At 35.5% G+C, this 20,367-nt stretch overlaps 3 protein-coding genes across 3 annotated transcripts; 1 reads left to right on the forward strand and 2 right to left on the reverse strand.

The window, feature by feature from the left end:
• Nucleotides 1-868: 868 nt before the first annotated feature.
• LOC111503730 (nuclear regulator Bacchus) lies at nucleotides 869-4,884 on the reverse strand. The gene is made up of 3 exons (XM_023158115.2): nucleotides 4,706-4,884; nucleotides 3,034-3,196; nucleotides 869-2,047 (listed from the first exon to the last, which is right to left on the reverse strand). The coding sequence occupies exons 1-3, from the start codon at nucleotides 4,802-4,804 to the stop codon at nucleotides 1,977-1,979; spliced, it is 333 nt and encodes a 110-aa protein (XP_023013883.1). The 5' UTR covers nucleotides 4,805-4,884; the 3' UTR covers nucleotides 869-1,976.
• Nucleotides 4,705-19,311, reverse strand: CCDC53 (Coiled-coil domain containing 53). Its single transcript, XM_023158113.2, has 5 exons — nucleotides 19,125-19,311; nucleotides 18,905-19,069; nucleotides 16,784-17,079; nucleotides 9,218-15,819; nucleotides 4,705-7,860 (listed from the first exon to the last, which is right to left on the reverse strand). The coding sequence occupies exons 1-4, from the start codon at nucleotides 19,173-19,175 to the stop codon at nucleotides 15,747-15,749; spliced, it is 585 nt and encodes a 194-aa protein (XP_023013881.2). The 5' UTR covers nucleotides 19,176-19,311; the 3' UTR covers nucleotides 4,705-7,860; nucleotides 9,218-15,746.
• RpL36A (Ribosomal protein L36A) lies at nucleotides 12,534-13,468 on the forward strand. Its single transcript, XM_023158114.2, has 3 exons — nucleotides 12,534-12,672; nucleotides 13,048-13,221; nucleotides 13,278-13,468. Exons 1-3 carry the CDS (start codon nucleotides 12,670-12,672, stop codon nucleotides 13,413-13,415), a joined length of 315 nt encoding a protein of 104 aa, XP_023013882.1. The 5' UTR covers nucleotides 12,534-12,669; the 3' UTR covers nucleotides 13,416-13,468.
• Nucleotides 19,312-20,367: the final 1,056 nt, after the last annotated feature.

A 20,367-nucleotide genomic window follows, 5' to 3' on the forward strand; every position in this document is an offset into this window, starting at 1 on the left:
TCTTGAGAGAATTAATCAGCCAAAAGGGTAGGGAAGCTGGACTCCAAGCCTGAACGAAACGAGGATGACCTTCCACCGATTTTCAATTATGGAATATCATTGACTTTAGGTCGATGCTGGCCATTATCTTATTTTCACCAAATAATCTTCTGTATAAGACAAGACGTCGACTTTTCAAATCCTAATTTGACTTCGGAATCCAAAAAGTCGAAATTTCTCGATCAAACTCAAAATGTCGACCTTCGAGGAACAAATTATTCAGAAATCATTATTCTCCTTCCTTATGAACAAAGATACATTAACGTATTAGATCGTTTTTTCAGAAGAAAGTTGAACTTGAAAGTAGCCTTAAAAACTTCTTGCTTAATTCAACTAATGTTAGGCAACGCCAAAGAGAAGATTTTTCAAAATGAAAGTCAAGTCAGATCAAACGAGTCATTAAAACTCTCTTCAAAGAACACGCAGCACATATTTGGTTTTGGAGACCAGAAATGTCTAGTGTCGTTCAATACATCTTGGAGGCCATAAAATGAATGAAAATCTTCTGAAAATAGCAAAGCGTGGCATAGGAACTGTAAACAGGAACAAAGGCCCCATTCCAAACAGCCCAATTGTTGACCTCTTCATGAATCGCTGCATCAAAATTTTCTGGAACTCGCACTAGAAAATTTCCCGCAAATTTCTTCCCAAAATCATTAATATGTATTGTATAATAAAAGTTTCCCTGTTTGACATGAATACAGACACCAGTTAGGAATTGGTTTTCTTTCATCTCCTGGAGATGTCAACTTTGTTAGTAAAACGCGTGCCCTAAAAGTTTTTTGTACCTGTGAAAGAGAAAATTCGGACAGAGAAATAAAACTGCAAGTTATGAAACAATTTGTATCCATCGTTTATAGTCACTCAAAAAAAATCATACAGCACTGTTACAAATGAATTTCTACAAGATCATGTTAAGTAGTAGACGAACAGCTCATAAAAACCTCTGTAGTAAAAATATATTGAATCGAGGCGAATCGTCCAATTAAAGATACATTGGAATGAATCAGGCCAAACGACGATGACAGATCGTACGGAAATCCCCTGGTACCATCAAAATTCAAATAATATACGATAAATTACATACAAATCCAAATTTCCGACCCGTACTGGAGTCTTGTGTAAATTTACACGATGTAAAAAAATACATAATAGACTATGTAAATTTACATAAAACACAAAATCGCCTGGAATGGTCCATACGTCGACTCGTGAGAAATTCCAACCCTATAACTCGAAAATGAAAGCTCCCACAGGCGTCAGGGTTTTTCGTACCAACTCTTAGGCGTACGTTTGGCAGTGAATGAGAAAGTGCGAGCACTCCTTCCAGAAATAAAATTAATAAAAAATAATTACAATATATCATACATTCAAAAAAAACACACTGATCTAAAAACAAATTAGACTATCCTCTATTTTTTTAGCCTATCATAACGCTTTATTGCCCTTCTTTTACAATGCTGTGTAGACCTCGTAGAGGCCCGTCGGTGTGTGTAACAGTTGATTTGTACAATGAATCGATATAGAAAAAGAAAAAAATGGGCTGGGTATTCCAAAAATCTGCACCAGAGACGAACTTAAACTAAATTTATATCTATCTTTACACAAAATGGACATTTTTTTACAAATCGAAGGGGATACGCAATAAGTTAGAAACACAGTCAGGTACCGCGATTCGCGAACACGGTCACACTGATGAGAGAGGCCCAGGGCCCCTTCATTCGGACGAAGAAAAGTCGCAAGGTAGTTTGTGGGTGGACGATGATTGTGTGTATGCATGTGATTATGTGTGTGTATGTCCGGCACTGATTTCTTTAACAATTAACAGGATGAGATGGGTGAGACAGTTTATTGTCCACAAAGTATCCCGAGACTTATTTCGCACCGAATTTCAGTCCGTCAAGATTGTTCTCACAAGGTAGACAGGTACCTCTCTATTATGCGTCGTCCTCCTCCTCTTCTTCTTCTTCTATTACTTCTTCTTCACCCTCCACTTCGTCATCGTCTTCTAGAAAATAAAAATTCACTTTAGCCAACAACTTTTTGAAAGATTTCTAACGAAGTCTCACAAAAGAATTGAAAAACTATATTTATTATTTATATCACAGCTGATTAACGGAAAAACAGATTTTAAAACAGATTTTTTTTTAAAGAACTTGTTTTCTTGGGACAATAAACAATTTTTTCTCTAGCTTAAAAGCTTTTGATAAGGTTTGGTAGACATGAGTGGAATCCTTTTTCCCTCTTGGGGTACCACAAGGTTCTATCATGGGGCCATGAATTTTTCGGCTGCTTGTGAATGATTTTTCAGAAAAGAAAAAGTTACTAGTTTTGCAGACAATAGCACCACCATTTCAAGAGAAACACATGAGGAACTGGAGTAGAAACTGCAACAGTTGTCAATGAGGTAGACTCTTGGTTATTGAAAAATAGTCTAATCCTCAATAAAGACTGTTTCTATTGAAAACACTTTCTCAACACAAGAACAAAAATTACGGTCTCTCGGCGCGTGTTTCGCTAACCAAGTTAGCATCCTCAGGAGATCATTATATCATAATAATTTCCTGAGGTCTCTAACTTGTTTTGCGAAACGCACGTTGAGAGACCGTTATTTTTGTTCTGGTGTGGGAAAGTGTTTTCAATAGATACATTTTATGTCAGAGCTTCCAGTGCAAACTATAAAGACTAAACAACAGCAGTAGATTTCGATTTTGGCATGTACCTGAAAGTGTGCCTTTTTTTCTATTCATCCTTCAGATAAAATTATATCTGCACAAGAAAGAACTAATGAATGTACTTTGGCATATGGTCATATATACAATATAATATTTGAGGTTAGGCAACTTATGTGGATAGCGTTTTCCTGCATTTCCAGAAAATCAATTTAACATGAAAACAAAAGAAAATATAGCTCTTTTTTCCAACAAACAAAAAAGCAGATTTACTCAAGCTGCTGCATCTCTACAGGTGACACACAAAACAAAAATCTCATACCTTCTCCTTCTATTTCATCATCCTCCCCTTCAGGAATATCTTCTTCCCCCGTATCTTCCTCTTCCTCAATACCTTCTTCCTCCTCTTCTTCTTCTAACTCCTCACCCTCTGAATTCGCGCCATTTTCTTCCTTTTTCGCTTTTTTGGCCTCCTCCGTTTTGTCCTACAAAAAAACATTGGATAACGTCATCAGAACATACATACTATCAGGCAGATTTTCAAGTTCTATAATAGATTGACCATGACATCAATCTATATCTTTTTATCAGTGGTATTTTTTGGTCAATCAAGTAACATAAGAGTCACACCATTTACTCTTATATCTATTTATTTATTTATTTGTTTACAAACTCTACAGACCATGGCCCAGTTACAGAGTAGGAAAGGTAACTATCACAAATAGATTTTTATATACAGCAAATCTTTCAATAGTCTTCTGGATGATACAAGGAATATTAAAAGCTTTTGGTATTTGGTGAGGTATTTTTTTGTCTGTGGTTAAAAAAAACTACTGAACTTTCAGTTTGTTAGGTGGAAAAACAGGAAAAGTTGTACAACTTCATATATTGCCCGCAACTTTCATGTTTAACTTTTTTCAACAGTTGAGTTTCAATGGAGGTTGTGAAAAAACACCCTCAACCGTTTCATTTTTTGCGCTCCCAACAGGCTTCCGCACTGGTTTCAGAAAATTCAAATTTGAAAAAGCGCGCGGGATTATTCCCCCACCCCAGTCGAAAAAAAAAGGAGGGTTCATAATCTGTTACAACATAAGCTTGAAATACAACTTGAGAGCACCTGCGATGTTAGACAGGAAGTCTCAAACAACTCCAGTTCCGCTTGGGATGAACCAAATAAAAGAACATAACATAAATTAATATTCACGGTAACGGCAAGTTGGACGCTTGAAACTGAACCAGATTTTAATGCATCTCTCTCCAAAGTTCAAGGAGATGATAGATACTGATGAAAAAGAAATGCTTATCCGTCCGGACATACTTTTAAAAACAGTAGGCCAAGTCCACTGATCCTAAGTTTGTTATCAAACATGTCCGCTTTTTGTTAGCAACAGAAGCAAATCGAACTCCAAGTTGGTTATTCCTAGTAAAATAACCACGAAGCAGGCGATGATAACATCTGAATAAAAAATAGAAAACTCTCGTTTCGAAATTCGAGTAGTTTGAATGATGCAAAATTTAAAAACGTAATAGTCTCGCACGGGGTATCCCGAGAGAAGCTATTGATTTCGCCATGTTGAATCCAGCAGCTATGCTAGCCTCGAAACGGGTTCCGGAAATATATGGCGGGATGCTTAATGCCAACCATGTTTACACAATCTTTACATATTTTTCGAAAATTTTTAGCAATGTTTAGCGAGACGTCCGTGAGAAGCTTCACAACGAATACCGTGAATCGCTGAAACAATCATGGAGACGGAATTTAGTTGAAGTTCACGCGGCGTGGACGAATCTCTCACATGGCAACAAGCTTCCACAGCTAACTAGAGCAGTTAAAAGCCGAAAAAAAATTTCACGAAAGCTGCCGAACTTCAAAAATCGAGTGGCCATACACGCTCCACAGTCTCCAGAAAAGACCAACAACGCGTCCATGGCTAACTGCATGACTACTAAAATAATCCACACCGTTCTAAATTTAAATCCGTGCAAAAACTCACCTCCGCCGCCCTTTTCGTTCCCTTCAACTCCACCTTGTCGGTACTCTTTTCGTTGTCTAGTTTCTCAACCGCAACATCGTTATTTTCTTTGGAACTCATTTTGTTTACGTTTTCGTCGGGATCGATTTGACTTTCAACTGTCTACGCTCGGCGAACTACTGAACGGCTCTATGCGAGGTTCGTTCAAAATCTAAGATGGCGCCGGCCGGCACGACGGAAACCGTCAGCACCCGATGAGCCGGCTTTGCTTGCCGGCACGAGTTTATTCAAAAGCTTGCCAAAAAATGTTTCCGCGTTTCGTATTCTTTTTTTCTCGTATATCGCACGGCTAGATTCGATAGCGGATTTTTCTAAAACAAATCCGTAATTTTCATTTTGAGGGGGTCCAGTCGGCTTCGGCTTTTCCATATGCCATTTTTCTAGCCGAACAAAAACGATACGGAGGGACGGTGTTGTAAGGCGAGGGTTAGTGCAGTTCAAACGGTCCGGTGTATTTTTGACGCCGGCAGGTGTTCTTTTCTCGATCAACATGGATTATTACATCGTTTCGAACGTATCGAGATAGAGGGCGATATTCGAATATTTTCACATCGGCGATATTATTTACAAATGAACTGTTGTTTTCTTATTTTTTCAGGTCATAAAGGAGAAGGTGAAATATTTACATTCTCTGCCTAACTTTGGAATGCAAGTACAAATCATCCTGCGTTGTAGGGCCTTGATTTTGCATTCAAACGTGTTCCCGCCATTAGAAACTTCGAAAATTTACGTGCGACTCATTTTTCTACAATTTCGGCTCGAAAATATATTTCGCGTTGTCATAGTCACAATCATTGTAATACTTCCGAATAGAAACGAAAATACTCTTTGTTTTGAAAGTGCAAAATCCTAAAATAACGAAAGTGGCCATATAATAACTGCGTTCAGAGCGTTTAATTGAATGGTATTAAAAGAAACCCTTGTTTTTCACAACGACGCTCTCTTTCCTGTAATTGCAATGATTTTCCTGACGTACATAAATCGTCCATGGTAACTGCTGGAAATTCCAGTGTTACATACAGGGTGACCTACGGAAAACTGAGAAACTGATATTACAAGGGGTGTTCGAGATTTAGGTAGATGTTCAACACGTATTATGACACGTAGTCCCAGACCTACGTCATATTTTGACAATAAATGTAGTAATACCTAACTGAGAATATACATGCTCTACATGCTTGAACCAAAATCACCTTTTTTTGTAAACATGTGTCTCAAAACTAAAAAATGGTAAGGTTATTCCACTTCACAAAAATTTAGAGAACTACAAGCCATGCCCGCAAGTTTTTAAATTTGAAATGAGTTTTCTAGAGCGACTTACGAATTTCTTGGATGAAGAGACATTATTGACAAAGCCAACACGGTTTCCGTCTGAACAGATCCACGAATTCAGCCCTCTTATCCTAATACGAAAAGTTGATCGGGGCAAGCGAATGTCATGCTGGAAACTTTCGCGATCTCAGAAGGGCATTCGACTGTGTTGATCACGATGATATATGGGATGAAAAGTCCCGGGGTTAGGAAAGAAAACGCGTTTTTTTGTTCAAAATTGGCTTTATACGTCAACGTAATATCTATCAAGAGCCACACCATCATTCCAGCGCCGCTTCAACATTTCAATACAACTTTTGTAGAACGATTCATCTTTTGCCTCAAAATAAGACTCAATTTCAACAATAACTACTTCATTCGAGGAATATTTCTTAGCGGTGAGCATTTTTTTGAGGTCTGCAAACAGCCAGTAGTCACTGGGAGGCAAATCTGGCGAATACGGTGGATATGAAAGCAATTCCGAGTTGAATGTAGTTTTGCCATTGTTTTGATTGACTTGTGACACGGGGAATTGCCTTGGAAGAATAATGTTTTTCTGTGTCATACGCGATTGTTTCTTTGCAATTTCAGCCGTCAAACGCTCTATATAATACTCACTGTTGATAATATTGCCCTTCGTCGATGAATATTACAACACGCATATCCCAAAATAACGAAATCATAATCTTTCCAGCCGATTGCTGTGCTCTCGTTCGCTTTGGACGAGGTTCAACAGTTGCTCTCCACTCAGATGACGATCAGTTTGATTCCGGATCGAAGTGATGGATCCATGTTTCATCCATTGTCACATACCGACGCAAAAATTCCGGTTTGTTTTGTTTAGATATGGCCAAATACTGACCTCACGCAGCATCCACTCTGAACAGAGCTTTCTCATAGTCGAATGCTCATGCAATTAAGATTAAACTTCCTCTTGAAAATGATCACTTGGTGATCGAAACGTGTCGAGGTGTTAAAAATAACGATTGGGTGTTGGGAACAAACTTCAGTAATATTCAAGGTTTATTTGTTGTTTCTGAGGGAGCTGAGTCCTTATAACACTTTTTAAGTCATTGCTTCGCTTGAATGGTGTTTTTCCCATCAAGAAGCAGTGTAAAATTAAAACACGAAATTGTTTTTGATCCATTGTTTCAAAAATAACAAAAGTAGTGTCACTCTCAGCACAATAACTCACAAACCTATGAGTAGAATATCATGAAATTTCGACAGTTTTCCTTTGAAGGTTAGTACTAACTGAAAAAGCGGTGAATGCAAAGAGACGAGCGCCATCTATTTGTTAGGCCGGAGACTTTTCAGCCTAAGTAGTAACTTTGTATATAGACTAACCTAGTCTATATACAAAGGTAGTAAGTTGCTGTCGAAAATTGATAGTTACGGAATTCGAGGAAATGCTTTCGACTGTGTAAAGTCTTTCGTAAAAAATAGACAACAGTATGTCAGCATCCGGAGTGGAGAAAACGGTTTTATGAAAAATATTGAATCTGATCATCTGAACTGTCTCACTAGCATAATAGGGCACGGATCAGCGCTGGGTCCAATTTTATTTTTATTATATGTGAATGAAATCGACAAACAGACAGATGAAACATTCTTTGCAGATGATACATCTTTATTAATATTAAAAATATATAATAATAATAATTGCTTTTATTGATAGGAAACAAAATACAGAGATAATAATATCTAGGCTCCTATCAAATGGCAGGATTCAATTTCTAACCCTACAGAGAAATCTCAACGTGAGCAGACCGTGCTCTTTCATTCAACCATCCAAATATAACATCCTGAAATCAAAGTGTGACATTGTTTCAATAATTTATCCAGCTGCTGTGGATTTAATGATTTATTTTTCAATCCAGATGAAACTATAAACGTGTCACCTCACGTCATGAAATTACAATTGATCTTTATCAAGTAACGGCCGAATCAATAAGAAAAAAAAACAGATAAAACTAATTTAATTCGTTTTCATCCCCGACAGAAAACTTGTTCTCAAATAAAAATTCGAATAGACAAAAAATATACTCAATGAAATTCTATAGAATAGTTATATAGGCAAAAACCTTGATTGGAAGATTCATTTTCAGATCGTAGGCAATGAAAGAAATTAGTGTTAAGTTAAATTGATTGAATCAATGTAGAAACTTGAAAACAAGTGCTTGTACGAGTCAAAATATTAAATGTATGAATTAAAATGATTAAAGTGGTTCAAAAAAACATCCTTGTCTTATTCACCTCGCCTAAATATTTTTCAGTAGGGTATGGTTCTAGATCCACAATAATATTGATTATAAGCCTCTTGAAGACTTTTATGTTAACTCCTTTATTGAAAAACCTAATACATGTGCATACTCTGAATTCTTGTATTTTAAACAAGACGGCAAAAATTATTGACATTAGATTGGAGTGAAATCTTAGAAATGAATCGAAATCACTAGAAACTCGTTTCAAACACACACAAAGCAATCAACTCACAACAGGGCAATTTGGTTCAAAACAGAAATATTAGATCTCTAAAATTTCTTCTCTGAATGAAGAGTGAACTCTTTTCGTTTTTTTTTTTAATCTGGCATTAACGGTTAAACTCATTTCAACTATATTTCTCGAACTGTATTTCATATTTCAATTTCTCCTCAACCGGTTGACTAACTTTTTTCCATTTCCAAACCTTAACCAAAATTTCCCATCTTAAAATTTCAATTTCATTATTGAAATTTTTTTTTGACCACAGTCTAGCTAAATTTCATTTTTTGGAATGTTTCTGGATTTCATGTCACATCTTTTTTTTTCGAAAATATAATTTTTTCCCAAAGTTTCGATTTTTTTGTCGAAATTTTATATTTAATGTCCAAATTAAACCTAATTTCGACAATTATTCCATGAAATTTTAAACTATTGCACATTTGCATTTCAACATTTGTCTTGCGGAAATTTAAATTTTTTTCTCGGTGTCTCCTAATAAAGTCAATTCATAGTCATGAAAATAAGTAAAAATTACCGTTTCATTCGAAATCATCACGCATAAAAAAACCCTAAAAAAAAATGCATATATTTTGATACACCCGGTATACATATAACGAATTGTCTCCAAATCAATGCGTTACGAACCCAAACACAAAGAAAAAGGTCCACAATACCTACCCAACAATATCAAGGTACTTATAATCGTAAAATATCGCCTTTCCTGAATCCCGATTTTAATTGTTTCAACACTTTCGTCAGTTAGCGGCCATATTTTCACTCAACCGTTCTTCCTCCAGGCCGGCACTCGTAACAGATTCTGGATATCCTTGTCTGTTAGCAAAAGATAACCGCTACGGAGGAGAAAGGGGCCGCGGGAAAGGAGCAGGGGGATAAAGGGGACGAGGATTGTTCGCGGCTTCCCCTCCTTCCCCGCTGGACCCCTTTAATAATATCAACTTGCGTGTATATCGGCGAAACAGCGTTGCCAGATGCAAATAAATTTCTTTTCTATTTCTAAGAATCTTAATTCTTGAATACTTTCTCTTTGTAGTTGGGAGTTTTGAGGATAAAGTTTTCAGGGACCAATTTCTAGTTATGAAATTTCTGAAAAATGCCCTCTGAAGATGAGGAGCCGAAGTCATGAAAAATAAAAAAAAAAGAACTAAAGGAGAATGACAACTTATTGATGAAGAATCATTATTTGCTTGTGTCAGTGGAACTATAATATCAGAGGCGGATCCAGCCACGGAACTCGTGCCCTCATTGGACGCACGGGGGCTTAAGCCAGTCCTACATTTTTGTCCATTACCAAACCGCAACCGATAACTAGATTCCTGCACAAGTCCTCTTAAATTACTTAATTAAAAAAAATATCACTGATTCAGAATAATATTTTCAGTCACTAATTATGAGCTTACATCTTAATTATTATTTCTTTATAGTGGAAAATCTATCTCCAATTCGCCCATCTCAATAAATTTCTAGATCCGCTCCTGTATATTTCAGTATCATTAGGCGCTTCCTTTCTTTGAATTCAAATTAAACGTCTGTGATATAATATCATCAACATTTTTCATTCGTTTAAAAAACCTATTGATGCCATTATTGTGGAATATAATATCGTTAAAATGTCCCCCAGGGCTTCTATGGGTGAAGCGCATCCGAAACGTCTAATTTTCCATGACTGGCGCAAAAATCAGACTGAAGTATACCGATGGCATGGGTTATGTTGACTTTGAGGACCACTATGGTTTGTGGCTCAACATATTCAATGTGACATGCGTTGTGTTGCACTTAGCACCGTCCTTTAAGACCACGTATCGTTGGTATCCATATCATCCAATTCAGACCAAAAGAAGTTGGTAATCATTGACCTATAGCGCTCGCCCTTGACGGTGATGGCCTGGCCACCGTCGTTCTCAAAGAAACATGGACCGTTGACGCTGCCAGCCCAAAATCCACATCAAACAGTTACTTTTCGGGATGCATTTAACGCTCTTGGATCTCATTTGGATTGAAGATGATTTATTAGGGTCAAAAGTCAACTGCTCCTGAGCCAATTCAGTGGACACACGTCGTTGTCTATGGTCGTTTACCTTCAGTTCTTGGGTCAGTTGAATTTTGTATGGGTGCAGGCCCAAGTCACGACGCAAAATTCGTCAAGTTGTGTCTGCGACAGGCCGAGTTCTTGTGAGAAATTGGGGTGAGACTTTTATAGTTCTCATTAATTTCGACTACACATGATTACCACACAAATTGTCATTCGGTGTATAGTCTTCGCACAAACGGACAGATCAGCAAACCATCGTGTCACATTGTTCACCTTCTTTTGTATTGATTTGACATGTCAAAGTTCAACTGTTTTATGTTAACTTGAAACTTTATGTTCATGGTCCATGCAAACGAACTCATTTTTTTTATGAAAGATGAACGTCGAATAAGGCCTGTTATCAAGAAATGAAACTACAACGTCGAAAGTCACTACTTAACGCAACATTAATGAAATTGATAGACAATTTTGTAGTTTTGAATATTTTCATTTATATATATTGAAAACACGTGTTGAGGTGTTAAAATTAACGGTTTGGTGTTGAGATAAAACTCCAGTAATATTCATTACTACACTAAAGATTCCAAAGAGTGCATCTCTTGGGATTGATAAATTTATTGTTTCGTAACCATCTCGTATAGAAATATCATCGCATTAGTAGAATAGTGTAAAATCGAAACTAATAAATTTCACAAGAGTATTATTAAATTAAAACTTGTAAAATTTCAATTATTTTTTTAATGTGATATCAAATATAATAACTATTATTGTTGTTGATTTTTTCCTAGACATACAATGGACCGTGATATTTTAATTTAGACGTATTCAGGTTCGCTATTCGAATTGTCAAATTAAGCCGCACAGTTATTGAGACGTGAAAAGTTTTAGTGCTGGGTAACTATTTTGAACCGTCTTAGCCTTTCATCATTATTTATAGGTATCATTCAATAAAATATTCCGAGTTGTGTCACTCGTATTTTGAATGAGAGATATGGTCTAGTTCTGGAAAGAAAGTTTACCATGAAAAAGCATAGAATAGAGAATTCCGAAAATATCATCTGGCAACACTGCGACGAAACCATACGTAGTTCGAGTCGTACACGATTTGGAGAAGGCGCCGTTATTTCAATTGTTTTTGAGCTCGTAATGGCGTAATGGCGGATGCAATGCCATCCTCATTTTTGTTTTAAGCGTTTAGGTGAAGCTATCAATCGCGTGAACAGTACTGAAGCGATTTTTTTTTATGTGGAGGAACGTCTTTCAAAAATGAATTGGTAATCTAGAAGGCTAGATACATAACTACCTCCAGCGAAAAATATTACGGAAATCGCCAATTCCGCGACAACTTGAGAAATGAATAAAATAAATCTATAGCCTCAAGTGCAAACTTTATGCTTATTCGGAGTTAGAAAATAACAGCGACTTCATAAGCATTATTTTGTGCTATAAAAATAAAAATACACGACAGTAACAACACGAATGAAAAAAGTTAATTGAAAAAATTTCACCCGAGCGGCAGTCAATTCAGTTTTTCTTTCTTTAATGAGTGAATGCTGCAAATCCAATCTTTCATATTTATATTATACACGATAAAACTTTCCCCTTATACAGATACTAATCTTTTTGTCAAATAAAAAGCCCACGAAACGTTGAATGTTCAAAAATAATGTCATTGAAAATATCGCCTACTATCCTTGCAAGCGAAAAGGCGGGTCGTTTTGGCATCAATAATGGTCTTCAATAGAAAATTCCAGAAAGGACATATAAAAATGGACGCGAAAATTAATAAATATGCATACGTCATACACTCATTTTGTATAGTCCACGGCAACGTCACACATTTGCCGTGTGTTATACTTCCGTTCTTTTTCAAAGCGTTGTTGCTAACATTTGGTCTTTTTCTATCGGAAACCAACAAAATTCGTGCGCAACAGACAACAAACTCGAACGTATTTCGAATTTGCCGCCTCGACTGAAAGTAGAGGCGCTTCTTTCGTCTGTCAGTTTCATCACTGTCATCTGTCTCTCTCTATTTTGTCTGTTCTTTCAGTAGTTCTTTTTGGTGCGTTGAAAATACAAAATGGTGAGTCGATTTAAAAATTGAGGAAATCTGTAAACATCTCTTTCTATACATCAAATTTCTCCAGTTGTTTCTTATAAATTCAAAAATTTCTTTCTTAGGATGATGCCCAAAATTGTATTTTCGCCAAAAAGTTGGACAGGTTAGGTTGTTTTTGATGGAATGTCAACAATATCATTTTACAAATTTTCCTTTACTACTCTGTAAAATACCTTTTTTACTCTATTGGCGTGGAGCCCCCCTGATAACGTCCTAAAATCATGATATATTTGATGGTCAAAACACAACAAATGATTTAACATAACCTCAAAAGATCTTTGTTTAATGAAATCTGGGGTTTTATTTGACGAGTCCTAATCAAGGAAATCTTTGTTTTAGGTTAACGTACCGAAGCAACGTCGAACCTTCTGCAAGAAATGCAAGGTCCACAAGCCACACAAAGTGACCCAGTACAAGAAATCCAAGGAACGTCACGCTGCGCAAGGTAGGAGACGTTACGACAGGAAACAGCAGGGTTTCGGAGGTCAAACGAAGCCTATTTTCCGTAAAAAGGTAAATTAACGATACTTACCCGCTTTACATTCGCTAAAACACTTTTGTACTTGTAGGCTAAAACCACAAAGAAAATTGTGTTGAGGATGGAGTGCAGCGACTGCAAATACCGTAAACAGGTCCCTCTCAAGCGGTGCAAGCATTTCGAGCTTGGAGGAGACAAGAAACGTAAAGGACAGATGATTCAGTTTTAAGTTATCGCGATGTTAAGTTAACTTTCAAATGAATAGACTGTTTGTATATAAAATGTGGTTTTATTTAGCTTCTCGGCAAAATATGGCTGACAAATAAAAACTTTCATTATCCAAACAGGCACTAGACCCGATCACAGGACACAGTATACAATTTTGGGACGTAAGTTTTGGATATAGAAAATATATACATATTTTCACAGTAATACATTCATAGAATATTTGAAAGAAAAAAAAATCAAGTGTAGAAGCAGAAACCAAAAGGTAATTTTTCTTTTCTTATTTTTTTACATATTTTTGGTTTGGAAAGTTGTGTGGTATAACCTCATCATTTCACGTTATTATTTTATTGCATATTATATATTCAAGAAATACTTTGTGAGATTTTCACGCTGAAGTGTTTAACAATAACACAACACAAGTTTCACTATACAGTAGCTTCTTCAGGCATGTGTACATACTCAATTATATATATTATATAAATTCAGTATTAAAGGTACAACATAGCTTTATACTGGGCGGTTCTACCACAATAAATTTTATATTCTTGTACTATTGGATTTCTGCTGCGGGTAAGATCACATCTGGCTAGTGACTTAAGTATTAACACTGAAGAACTTCAAACAAATAACTGAGGTACCTTTATTCTACATTCTAGTCTGTTCAACATAATAATGTTTTTATTCACTTTAAAAAGTACAATTGAAACAAACAAAAGAAAGAAAACAAAAACTTTCAGTATAAAAATGAATAGGCGAAGTATCAGCCAAGGCTGTTTTTCAACTGGATCTGGGAATAGCACCAATTAAATAACAAAAAAAAATTGAGTTAACAGTGATAATAAGATCAGGAAATTAGTTGAAGCAACCGCTGTAGAAAATTCTTTTTGTATTGTCAGGGACGGACAAGATACTATACATTTTTATGATGTACTGTTTGGAACCTTTGGTGTAGTAATGAATATTACTGGAGTTTTTTCCCAACACCAAATCGTTATTTTTACACCTCGACACGTGTTTCGATCACCAAGTGATCATCTTCAAGAGGAAGTGATCATCTTGAAGATGATCACTTGGTGATCGAAACACGTGTCGAGGTGTAAAAATAATATTTATTCAAGATAATATACAGTTAGCAAGTTTTTAGTCTTTTTTTGAAGTTGTCAATTATTGTATAAGATCAAAACTGACAGTATAGTTGATTACACAAGAAGCAGCGGGTAAAGATGGAAGAATTGTGTTTGGGGATGACTAAAAGTGAACTGTACCATGTGTTGAGAATGTTCCAAGCTTCTTCAGTAAGTAATCAGGTTGACGAGATTTCAAAACTACGTGTGTTGGTGAGAAGGTGCAGTGTTTTAAGTTTCCCAACTTTAAACCATCCTGTAGACAGTAATTAGACTGTCATTCAATTTTGAGAATCGTGTAAGTTTTTTGGTGTATTTTAATATCTTCTATTGAGAGTTCATGACCCGAGTACTTTGTATCATTTCTTTTTTTTTTTTAATTGAAAGAGGTTATATTTTCATGAAGTTTTCTACATTTTTCTGTATGAATATGGAGAAAGCCAAAATTCTCTTAACTTTTCTGTTTTACAAACTTAGTTTCTGTATTATTTTCTTCAAGAAATTGCACATTTTTTTTATGAGAGAATCCTATCATTATTTAATAAGTAATGAACTCTCAAATCATGTGCATACAACTGCGGAACACTGAAACTGATTTCAAATGAGCTGCTAAATTCACTTGCAACAGTGCAAAATAATAATAACAATAATTTTCATTATTGTTGTCTATGTTAACTACTTACAAGCGGAAACAATTCAATTTATGAATAATGCGAATCAAATTACTTGAAAAGAGATATAACAGAAAACAAATAAAATTCAACCCCTCCCCCCCAAAAAATAAAATATAATATTCAGTTAGAAACATCGTTTTATGTGCGAAATATGTGTTAATTGAGTTAACTTAATATTATCAGCAATTTGAAAACTCCAATCAAGTTAAAATCTTTCGAATGCTCTCTTACGGACATGTTTCAATGGAACAAAAAAAATACTTGATCTATGAGTCGAAGAGTGAGATTTGAACCTTTGAAAATTTTGAAGAGCTTGATCTGTGGGGCAGGAGGTTAACAGGAGAGAATTTTCTCGACTTCTGCCATGAAACCTTCAATGTTTTGTGAAACAGGTTGCACTTTATCATTATTGGAATCACTTTAAAAAATATCTACACTGCCCCAGAGATTGTCCATTGATAAAACATTATGAACATCAAAATATGTATATTTCCTAAATAACATTTTATTTATCAACAAGAGCAAAGCACGCAGTCACTCGGATTTCTCATCCGATTCGTTTTTCAACAAGTCTTCTCTGAATCCAGGTATCACGGCTTCGGGAGTGCTGCAAGACAAATGCCCCATCACTATATTATACAGAGGTCGAACGGAATTAACCCAAACACTACCGTACAAAAAGAACCAAACTTTCTTATACTCTCAGGGTTTCCCGTAAAACAACTCCAAATGGGGAACAACAATAGCATATAAATGTCAAAACGAGTGGAATAATCTGCGAATATTCGTTTTTGAAGTTTGTACAAATTTTACTTATACTTACATATTTTTGTTCGCTTATCAATAATCTGAAATCGAAACTTTCGCAGATTCAGCCATGCAAAATTCTAAACCGTTAAAAAATCGACTATTTAAAGAACTAATTTCTGATCTGATTTTTTTTAAAAAAGCAATAACAGTTTCAGGCAAACTTATTGATTTTTCACTTCATTCTTGAATTATTTTAAAATGTTTTTCGATTTCGGGAAAGTGAAAATCAATAAATGTCAGGAAAAAATTTCGACTTTTTGTAAGGAAAAAATACAATTGCAAAGTGAGTAAAGGATGACACTGGCTAAATTCTGAAGCGTTCATGAAATAGTCGATTTTTTTACTTTTTAGTGGTCGTATCTCCGAAAGTAGACCAAATCTTCAAGTTTTAACTTTGGATTCTAATTCAGCAGATAGAAATATGTAAATCTGATTGAAAATATAAAAAAACTAGTGAAAATTTACCAAACACACTCACCTTACCTGAAATATGATCATTTTCTCACAAAAAAATTTGCAATAACAGAATATCAGCATGAAGCACATTCTATTCAACAAAATGATATAGTAGGCACGATGAATCATACAATGACAAACCGTTTAGCCAAAATATCTTTCCACTTGTTCAAATTGAAATACCTGATACATTCTAAACAGCTTACCTTCAATATTACTATGACCTATACCCCAAAACAGGGGTTCAATTGATAAACCACCTCCCCCATACCGCAAAGAAACAAACTAACTGTAAAAGTACTCACTCCAAAATGTTGGGATCATATCCCTCGTTCTGCATCTTCAATTTCACAGCAGGAGGCGGCACGCCAAACTGTACCATTTTGAAGAACTTCCTAAACCTCGGGTCTTCCTTGGCCCTCACCACATCTGTTATAGGAACGTCTGCCACGTCTGCCTCTTTCGCCTCTTCACTTGCTCCATCTGAAGGTTTCTCGTCAGCCTTCTCTGTTACTTCTGGTAGTTCTAGTTCGGACGCTTCGGAGGAATTGTTTTGGACGAATGAGTTTTGCGAGTTGTCCAGTCCGGAAATGGAAGAGAGCTGTGATTAGAAAGTTATGTTACCACCAATATTGATTCATTTATTCTACGGTGTCACCCGAGCTTAAAAAGTGAGTTCACAATAGACAAGTTTAGTGAAGACATTATCGAGTCATTTGAAAATAACGAAATACTTCTTGGAATATTCTTAGACCTTTCTGAAGCATATGACTGCCTTAATCACACGTATTTATTGTAAAAACTTGAAAAATATGGAATTAGAGGGACTGTATTGAAATGGTTCGAGTCATATTTATCAAATCGTCAACAAAGAACGAAAATTATAAAAAATGGACTGATATTTAAGTCTGATATCAGGGAAAATACTATAGGCATTCCACAGGGAAGTGTAAGAGGTCCTATTCTATTTGTAATTTTCATGAACCACATCTTAGATATTATAAATAACGATTGGGCTACTTACTATCACTATTTCTGGTTCCTAGCTGCAACTATCGAAATGTAATTACTAAATCATCCCGATTAGTCGAAAAAACACAGCACTGGTTTTCTGAAAATGGCCTTATTCTTAACATCGACAAAACCAAAGTAATTCTATTTAGAACACTTCAACAAAGAATTGAATCACCAACAACTGTTCATTTAGCAAATAGTCAAATGAAAGTAGGAACCTCAACAAAATTTTTAGGTATACACATCAGTGAGCATCTTCACTGGCATACCCACATTATAAATTCAGGAAAAAAATTGAATCACATCTGCTACAGTGTAAGGAATATTAGTACTGATCTTAACAAAAAATCATCAAAAATGATATATGCAGCAAATTTTGAGTCTTCCGCAATATATTATTCTGGAGATCTGGAGAAAAATTAAAAAACACCTTTTTTTAACAGGCAGCTTATACAGTTGATGTCATATTTCGAAAAACCATTTTGTTTATCACTAAATCCTATCTTACAGTAAAATTTTATCCTATCACTTACTGATAAATCCGGAATTACATTTGACGAATTCAAACAACTTCTGCAAGAAAATAATTATGTATATACTGAAGCTGAATAATCTTATTATGCGTATTCTCAGTTATTTTTCATGTACATCAGTCCACGAACCACAGTTCTGGGTTGCTTTGTGATCCATTCATTCATTTTGTTTTTCCATAGTTTCTATGAATTTACAAATTCAATTTCATTTGGTAATATGTTGAAGTTTCTGGCTCAAAATAAATAATAAGCTCATTGTCCAATTGTTTTAATTGCTCTAGGCATAATTATGGAAAACATGAATTCTTACAACACAAGACTTCCAATTCATGACTGGTGCACAAATTCACCCTTTGTTAGAGAAGCATGAATCTAAGACCAAGTGTCTGTTATTAGAAACACAGTTTTTTTTGTTAAATTCAGAGTCTCTGTTACTCTGCCAGTAACACCCTAGTTATAATAATAATAATAATATTTATTCACCATTTGTGATACATAGCGTATATATGGTAGGTCAATGATTATTTACAAAAAACAGTACGTCACTAATGAATAAAATTATGGGATCAAAGCTTGAATAAAAATTAATATTTGCATATACAAAGGTATAGGTACATATAGATATATAAAATGCTAATTAAAAAATGTGGCAATTTTGCTTGCCGTAGTCAAATATACATATGTATATATTTACATATATACATATATTTACAAACATGTACACACATATTTAAAAAAAAAACGATAAAATCGCCAGTCAGAACACTGAAACTAACAGGACAATCAACTATTGATCCTACAGAGTCCTTATTTCACAGTGCTTCATGTAAATTGAAATCTCCGAGAACGAAAATATTGTCCTAAGTTTATCGTACTCACTTGTGATTCGAGTATAAGTAAGGAGGCCTCGATTTTCTGCACTTTGTATTCGAACTGCATAAACCGAGACTCACAAGACTGGGCGAATTTATTTAAGTGCGACACCGTATCCATTATGAAATGATTTACGAACGCTATGGTACGTTTCTGTTGGATTGGCAGTATCTAGTTGTTGAAAAAAAAAATTAGTTTGTTTCAGAGCTGTGAAGAAAAAACTCACCTTCGTGAGGTCTTCGTTTGGGTCGATATCGGGAAATTCATCGACTTGCATTTTTCTAGAGGTGGTCTATAGTGTACAATGGAAGTTGTATAGTTTCAAATTATATCCTTACTCATTATTGAAAATTTGTTAAGGAAAAAAGTAAAAACAAACTTTGACAACCAGAATGACGTTTAGTAATATATAGAGATAGAGACCACAACCACAACCTCACAGCACACAGCCTACAGCCAACTATCTAACCTGACATTTCGGTCGGAGTTTCAGAGTTAAATGTCGGACAAGCATAATTCCGAATTAAAAATCAAAAAAATCGAAGAAATGATCGGTATGACCCTTCTAAGCTTTCATACAGCTGTTATAATTGTTGAGGGAAATTTTAACAAGAAATGAGGTATAGATAATAGTTTACCTCTCCATAGCACGGGAGCTAAGTTGCTACTGTTCATTAAATGTGGGTGTGTCGATGATGGATGCCGATAGAATAAAATGTGTTGTTGGACAATACGTTAATTTATAAAAAGTTTCGGTATAGTGAAATGCATATATTCCCCTCATCTTTTCATATATTAGAGGGCAGATGAACAAACTAAAAGCTACTTGTGATCTTCTTGAAGATGATCACTTGGCGATCGAAACACGTGTCGAGGTGTTGAAATAACGGTTTGGTGTTGGAGAAAGAACTCCAGTAATATTCAAACTGAAAGCTAGAAAAATTAATTATTTTTTCGTGTCATTCACGATGTTTGGAGAGAAATTGATGTTGAAAAGAATTGAAGAGGATATTTGTTTAAAAAAATGAAAAATGAAACTTCTTATGTTTTTAGAACACTTTGTATTTGTAACCAACGTTACTGCAGTTTCGTCCTTTAAGGACAATTTCAAACGAATACAACGAATGACTATTACAATGAATTTATTGTATTCGTTTGAAAATGTCCTTGTAAGTTGAAACTGCAGTAACGTTGTTTACAAATACAAAGTGATATAAAAACATAAGAAGTTTCATAAGAATGTAGGTTTTCACGGCTAGTATCAATGTTTTGGTTTGTTTCCGGGTTTTGCCGTGGTCTTCTTTCGCTAGTTGCACACACACCGATTTTGGACGGCCGACTTTGTACCGGTCGTCCAAATTTCAATAGTGAACCACATGTGGGAACTGGACCTGGCACATACGCCGACCGGTGATCGTCGCCGGTAAAATACCGGTGAGCAGCCGTCCACTGCCACTGTATCGCTGGCA

Source organism: Leptinotarsa decemlineata, unplaced genomic scaffold, assembly GCF_025532065.1.
Source record: "Leptinotarsa decemlineata unplaced genomic scaffold, Ldec_3_MD MMD2_tig00026328_RagTag_RagTag, whole genome shotgun sequence".
Lineage (NCBI taxonomy): Eukaryota > Metazoa > Arthropoda > Insecta > Coleoptera > Chrysomelidae > Leptinotarsa > Leptinotarsa decemlineata.

Coding starts and splice junctions, on each gene's coding strand:
- LOC111503730 (XM_023158115.2), bottom strand. CDS start 4,804: ATGAGTTCCAAAGAAAATAACGATGTTGCGGTTGAGAAACTAGACAAC. Junction 3,197..4,705: donor GAACGAAAAGGGCGGCGGAG/GTGAGTTTTTGC, acceptor GTTTTTTTGTAG/GACAAAACGGAGGAGGCCAA. Junction 2,048..3,033: donor TGATGAAATAGAAGGAGAAG/GTATGAGATTTT, acceptor TTTATTTTCTAG/AAGACGATGACGAAGTGGAG.
- RpL36A (XM_023158114.2), top strand. Junction 13,222..13,277: donor AGCCTATTTTCCGTAAAAAG/GTAAATTAACGA, acceptor TTGTACTTGTAG/GCTAAAACCACAAAGAAAAT.
- CCDC53 (XM_023158113.2), bottom strand. CDS start 19,175: ATGCAAGTCGATGAATTTCCCGATATCGACCCAAACGAAGACCTCACG. Junction 19,070..19,124: donor CAAACGAAGACCTCACGAAG/GTGAGTTTTTTC, acceptor TTCAACAACTAG/ATACTGCCAATCCAACAGAA. Junction 15,820..16,783: donor TATGATCCCAACATTTTGGA/GTGAGTACTTTT, acceptor TTTGTCTTGCAG/CACTCCCGAAGCCGTGATAC.